Here is a 7,024-nt window from a genome sequence, read left to right as displayed (position 1 = left end):
AAAAAAAAAAAAAAAAAAGATCCCTTCTGCCCAGAGGTCTGACGGTGTTCTTTTTTGAAGTGTCCGATTTTTCCACAATTATAACATTTTTCCATTTTAGGATTCGCCCCTTGGCCCTTTTTAGATTTGTCCACTACTAAATTAGCCGTTGCTGGAGCCAACATTGTAGAGCCATAAAGCTCGTTCCCACATCTCGACAAGCTTTGAGAAAATTTCCCAAGTTTTTTATACATCTCACAGGTGCCAGTGCACATTTACAATCTGTATTTGCATTCTCAAAAGCTAGAGTTACGGTTAGCATTTCTGCAGCCACAGTATGAGGAATCTGATGCTTCACTGCCTCTCGTAATCTTGCAAGAAAATATGCATAAGCCACCCTTGCATGATATGTAAAAAAGATTGTACTGGGTGGGACCCCTTCCTCAGGAACTGTGGCCCAGGCACGTTTAGCAGCCAAGGCACACCGCTTGTAAGCAGCGTCTGCGAGTGCCATTTGATGTTCCAGATCTGAATAAGGACCATTATCTAACAGCATATCCTCTGTAATGTCTCTGTGTCCAGCAGCACGATTCTGTCTAGCCTGGTCTGCACACGGTTCTTGCCAATTTAAATTCCATGTCAGGTATGCACTAGCAGACAAACAAGTGCGAGCCAAATGCTTTACATCAAGCATTTGATGTGGAAGGCGCATAGTGTCAAATATAGATTCTAGCAATCCTAAAGTAAATCCTAAAGTAAAAGTAATAAATCCATTATTAACTACACTAGCTTTCAATTCCTTCAGCAACTTAAACTGTAGTGGGGTGTGTTCATGAATAAACTGCTGTGGATTATTTGGATTGGGCCTTATGGAAATAGGAAAAGCACAGGGTCCTAAGGGCTCTCCAGCTATAGCAGCAGAGCGTAAAATTCTTTGTACTGGGGTCTCTATTTCTGCTACTGAAGGAGGTGGTACAGATGTTTCTGCTACTGGAGGGGGCGACACAGGCCAATTTTCATCCTCCTGCTGTTTATTATTTTTAATTGGTACTGTGGGTGAGACAAAAGATTCTTTCAGATTTTTAGACTCAGAATATGACTTCTGCTGTCTAGCAGAATAAGAAGGAGATAATGGCAGGAGGACTGTATGGATAAAACTCCAAGCAGAAAAAACAGAAAGATCAACTTTAAGACCTTTTTGGTGAGCCCGTTTTAATCCTTCTCCTACTCTGTCCCAGATTTCTACATCAAGACTGCCTGTCTGTGGAAACCATGGGTTATGTGTAGTGACCTTCTTCAGCATCTTAGTTAATGTTTGAGAACTAACCTGAGCACCAGATTATTTAAGTAAAACTTTAAGCAAATGCACATAATGTTGCACCTCAATAGACAAATTCTGCCCCATGTTACCCTGATTCAGAAAACTTCCCATTCCCAGTACCTCTCTAGGCCACTGACCTTATATTGGCTGCTGGCTGACTTGTGCCGGGGTTTCTCATTCGTCTTGTCAGTTTCTCTTTCTCTGCTCCAGCAGAACTTCTTTGCTCACGTTCCTGTCCCGGCCACCACTTGTCGCTGTTGGTTGCTACAGGATTGAACAAAGGGGGACGAACGCAGAAATGAAGACAAAGACAAAGAGATCTGTTTTGAAGAAGGGGTCAGGGAGCTCCTTGCTTCTAGTGAACGAGGGCCCTGAGCTTCTACAGCCCTTCGTATTTATTAGGTAGAAAGAGCAGGGAGGGAGAGGTAACGGTTTGTCAGCTGCTTGATTTATCACAGGTTCACATAATTGCTTTCTTTGTACAACAGTTTTCAGGTGTTCGTATAGATAATCACAAGGAACACTGCACTTTGGGTGTGACTGCCCTCAGCGCCCCTTCTGGCAGCAGATGCAGTTGCTAGTTTTCCAACATCCTGCTTTCAAAAGAACAGTTTTCTGTTCGCTCACATAGCCTCCAGTGATATACTGAGTTGGTCATGACTCTTATTCTTTCAGCCTGTAACAAAAGTTAACATTAGTGACCTTGACACCAAGTGTTGGAGACACTCTGGAGCACCTGGAGCCTCGCACCCTGCAGGTGGGAATGCACATGATACAACCACCTGGGAAAAGAGTTTGCAGTTTCTTCAGACATGGAACGTATGCCTGCCAGAGATGATCCAGCCCCTCAGCTCTTCCATATTTAGTCAAAATGACATAAAGTTTTATGTTCACACAGAGACTTGTATGTGAACATTCATAGTAGCTTTATTTGTAATAGCAAAAAACTGGAAACAATTCAAGTGACTGGAATTTTTTTAAAAAATGTGAAATACAGGCTGGGCGTGGTGGCTCACACCTGTAATCCCAGCACTTTGGGAGGCTGAGGCAGGTGGATCGCTTGAGGCCAGGAGTTTGAGACCAGCCTGGACAACATGACAAAATCCTGTCTCTACTAAAAATTAAAAAAAAAACTAGCTGGCTGTGATGGCACTCACCTGTAGTCCCAGCTACATGGGAGGCTGAGGCAGAGAATTGCTTGCACCTGGGAGGCGGAGGTTGCAGTGAGCCAAGGTCATGCCATTGCACTGCAGCCTGAGCGACAGAGAGAGACTCTGTCTCAAAACAAAACAACAACAAAACAAACAACAACAAAAAAAGTGAACTACCCATACAATAGAATACAACTTGCGATAAAAGGGAACATTCTACTGATATACCAATGATAACATAGTTATGCTGAATGAAGGAAACCAGCTCAAAAACTTGATTTACACTGTAGGATTCCATTTATCTTAGATTCTGCAAAATGCAAACTCATTGATAGTAAGAGAAAATGGATCAGTGCTATCATCCCTTAGCTAAGGCTGTCACAACAAAATACCACAGACTGAGTGGCATAAACAACATAAATATATTTCTCATAGTTCTGGAGGCTGGAAGTCCAAGAGCAAGATGTTGGCAGGTTCAGTTGAGCCTGAAGCCTCCCTCCCTGGCTTGCAGGTGGCTGCCTTCTTGCTACCCCTTCCTGAGGTTGCCCCTCTGTGCTCGCACGCCCTGGTGTCTCCCCACGTGTCCTCATCTCCTCTTCAGAGAAGGACACCAGTCAGATGGCATTAGGACTTACCCTAACAGACTCATTTTAATTGCCTCTTGAAAGGTTTTAGCTCCAAATACAGTCACATTTTGAGGTACTGGAGACTAGGGTATCAACATATAATTTTTAGGGGACCACAGTTCAATCCCTAACACCTGGGGACAGAGTAAGGAGGAGGGCGGTCTTGGGGATTATGAATATGCTCACAGTCCTGACCACGGTGGTGGTGTTACCAGGTATACACATACATCAGTTTAACATATTGTTCTCTTTAAATATTTACAGTTTATTATGTGTGAGTTATACCTTGATTTAATCACAGGAAAATGATATTAAAAAAAGACAAATATGATGCTATGATCTCTTATTTTTAGATTGCTCCAGAAGCAAACTTTGAATATCAAAACTCACCACACACCGTCAGAGTGAGAAGGGTGTGGTGCAGCAGGAATTGGCACACAGCGGAGGCTGGGATGCATCTAATACAGCCAGACTTCAACGGGGATAGGGAGGGTGAGATCTCAAAGTTGCTGGAAGACAGGAAAGGGCCAGAGAGGGAAGAGCAGAGGTGGAGGGCGCTGGGCCTGGCTGCAGAGAGCCAGGAATCCCGGGATCCCCAGAGGTGGCTCAGCGAGGGGGCCACAAGCCCAGTGGCCAAATCACTACAGAACAGGCCGTAAGGAGTTCACCTCGGCTGTGGCTGAGACTCAGAAAAGAGCTAGCCTAGCCCTAGGAGAGCAGAACGCTGTCGAGTGTGCTAAGCTGTGCCATGCAACTGGTGATTGCAAATTCCCTCCTTAGTCTGCTCCTCAGAATTTCTCACATGGTAATACTTCAGTAACTTCTCTTTAGAAAATAATTCATGTAATATTTTGGATACTGACCAGAGAGTCTTGGACCCCAAGGCAGAGGCTCCTTAATTCCTAGGTGGAGAAGTCTTAGGGCCACAGCCAGAGCTGGGCCATCCATGGAAGGGGTGAACCGTGTTCTGCTTTGTATGTTTAGACACAAAAACTCCAGTCCTGGAATGGACAACTGCAACAGGAAGCCTGGCTTTCACACCTGCAGCCACCCAGACCAGCAGCCCCCTCACCAGGTAGGTGGAGCCGGGTCCCACCACTTTCCCACAGGTCTGGCCCCATGGCCTCTCCTCTAACACGGTTTGCCAGATACAGCAACAGCATGCCCAGTTAAACTGCAAGTTCAGACAAACAACAAAACATTTTTAGCATAAGTATATCCCAACTATTTCATGGGCTATACTTATACTAAAAAAGTATATGTTGTTTATCTGAACTTCAAATTTAACTGAGCGTTCTATGCTTTTATTTGTTAACTCTGATAACCCTGTCTTCTGGGGGTACTCAGGCTGAAACCCCCATAGGCCCCCGCTGTTGCATCTTTGTATCAGTAAAGTCACTGCAAACCTCAGGTGGGCTGCCCCAACCTCAGTTTACCTTTGAGGAAAATAAGATTTCCCATGTAAGCGTTGGCAACATGAAGGCAAACTCTGCAACACAGGCATGAGCCACCACATGACTAAGGGTGGCAGGAGAGGGGCCTGAACATGCCCTACCTGCCTCCTGGGGTCAAGAGGGCATATCGAGGTTTGATCTCTAGTGGGTTAGGAGAGACACCTCTGTCATCTGCTCCTAGTTTCTGCCCAAGAACAAATATTGTTCCAGCCTCCCTCTCCCCAGGCACCAGAGTAGGGGAGTGGAAAATGCTAGAGGGAAAGGGGGAAGCTGGAAGTTCAGTGTTCTCGCCCTCCCAAGCTGGAAGAGGGGTCTGGAGGATTAGTCTGATGCTCACCAACCTTGGAGGTGTCCAGAGGAGTCCCCAGAGGTCGGCACCTGTGAGCTAGCTATTGGGTTCCATCACGGCCTGCTGTGGTCAAGTACCCCAGGTCAAGGCGGAAGCCCAAACCACAGACCCTCCTGCTCCTGCTAGAGCGCAGCACAGAGGCCTGTGTCTCTGGCTCAGTCCTCCTGGAACTCAAGGCCTGCCAGTTCCCTCTGCAGTTCAACTCTGTTTTTTTTTTTTTTTTTTTTCATTCACTCGATCTTGAGTTCTGTGAATGTGTCTGCAGAGCTCCACCTGCGGAGCTGGCTTTAGGACTCCTTGACTGTTTCTTTTTTGTTTTTTTCCTCCTCCATGCTTTTGTGCAAACTGATGGGATTTTAGCTGTCAGGGGACAGAGGACAAGGGACTCCAGAGGTGTAGTGGGAGAGCCCCAAGAGTGAAGAAGCTGGGAAGGACCTTTGGGGGCATTTGGACCTGTGGCCTGCTGTATAGTCCCTCCTCCATCTCCCCCAAATACCCTCAGTCCCATCTGAGGGCTCATCTAGCATTCTGGGGTTGGATATAATTTTGATTTTTCTTTCTTTCTTTCTTTCTTTTTCTTTCTTTCTTTCTTTCTTTCTTTCTTTCTTTCTTTCTTTCTTTCTTTCTTCCTTCCTTCCTTCCTTCCTTCCTTCTTTCTTCCTTTCCTTCCTTCCTTCTTTCTTCCTTCTTCCTTCTTTCTCCTCCCTTCCTTCCTTCCTTCTTTCTCCTTCCTTCCTTCCTTCCTTCCTTCCTTCCCTTCCTTCCTTCTTTCTTCCTTCTTCCCTCTTTCTCCTTCCTTCCTTCCTTCCTTCCTTCCTTCCTTCCTTCCTTCTTTCCCTCCTTCTCTTCTTTCTTTCTTTTTTTTTTTCAGAGATGAGGCCTCACTAGGTTGCCCAGGCTGGTCCTGAACTCTTGGGTTCAAGCAATCCGCCTGCTTTGGCCTCCCAAAGTGCTGGGATTACAAGTGCAAGCCACCACTCCTGGTCTGATTTTTAAAATGTATCTGTGAGCTGAGAGTGGCCTCAAGTTGCGCTGAGGTGAAAGAAACAAGTTGGGAGGTCAAGACCCTGGGAAGTGGGTGGAGGATGGTGAGGGGGTGGAATTGATGGTCAATAAGGTTCCGGGCCTTACACACCCATAGAAAGTAACAGGGAACATAAGGAACCCCAGGGTCAGGTGCTGGTCCACAGGCAGAGGGTCAGAGCAAGGTCATCCTCCAAGGCCTTCAAGGATAAGACGTCAGATCTGACACCTGAAAGGTAGGTAACATTTGCACAGGTAGCGATGAGGGTGGGGAGGCCCTCTGGGTGCAGAATGCAGCAGAAGCCGAGGTAAGAAGAGACAGGGAATGCTAAACCCCTTTAAGATAGGTGAGGAGGAGTTATGGGAGACCAGCCAAAAAGGCCGGATGGGAGTTGGCAGACAGGACCTTGAATGCCAGGCTGAGTTGACTGGGAGTGTAGGGAGGACTGGAGGCCTCGCTGGTGAGCAGCATGACCGTGCACCGCCAAGGGTGCTGTCCTGGCTGGGGTTCCAGGCTTGCCCTCACATAGACATTGGAAGCCAGGATCTGGGCATAGAGTTGAGAAGACCTGAGACCTCTGACCCAGGACGCAGCTCATTTCCTGTCACCATGTTCCCACAGGTCCCTGCTCAGCAGCACCCACTTCCTGTTCCTGCTCTTCCTGGAGCTGCCTCTGCTCCTGGGCATGCTGGGGGCCGTCCTCTGGGTGAACAGGCCACAAAGAAGGTCTTGAGGGAGGAAGAATCAGCCCGATGATGAGAATCCCGATGCCCACTGACATCCTGTCCAGGGAGAAGGGCCCTCCCACAGAAGAACCTTTTCTTTTCTTTTCTCTTTTCTCTTCTTTTCTTTTATTTCTTGTTTTAAAATTTCTTTTCTTTTTTTATTTTCTTTCTAGAGATAGGGTCTTGCTCTGTCACCCAGGCTTTAGTGCAATGGTGTGATCTCTGTTTACTGCAACTTTCCCCTCCAGGCTCAAGCGATCCTCCTGCCTCAGCCTTCAGAGTAGCTGGGGTTACAGGCACATGCCGCCACACCCAGCTAATTTTAAAATATTTTTGTAGAGACAGGCTTCCACCATGTTGCCCAGCCTGGTCTCGAACTCCTGACCTCAAGAGAT

At 46.8% G+C, this 7,024-nt stretch overlaps 1 protein-coding gene across 1 annotated transcript in view; it reads left to right on the top strand.

Annotated features, from left to right (window-relative positions):
• The window catches only part of CD300LD (CD300 molecule-like family member d), a 14,672-nt gene extending 8,007 nt beyond the window's left edge, over nucleotides 1–6,665 (top strand). Inside the window, exons 3-4 of the mRNA XM_011973055.1 lie at nucleotides 4,062–4,152; nucleotides 6,526–6,665. Of these exons, the coding sequence (XP_011828445.1) occupies nucleotides 4,062–4,152; nucleotides 6,526–6,637 (203 nt within the window). The 3' untranslated portion in view covers nucleotides 6,638–6,665. The remainder of the gene's footprint in view (nucleotides 1–4,061; nucleotides 4,153–6,525) is intronic.
• Nucleotides 6,666–7,024: the final 359 nt, after the last annotated feature.

Source organism: Mandrillus leucophaeus, unplaced genomic scaffold (assembly GCF_000951045.1).
Source record: "Mandrillus leucophaeus isolate KB7577 unplaced genomic scaffold, Mleu.le_1.0 Scaffold1, whole genome shotgun sequence".
NCBI classification, from domain to species: Eukaryota; Metazoa; Chordata; class Mammalia; order Primates; family Cercopithecidae; genus Mandrillus; species Mandrillus leucophaeus.
The sequence above is the reverse complement of the archived record's forward strand: the minus strand, read 5'-3'. Positions and strand labels throughout refer to the sequence as shown.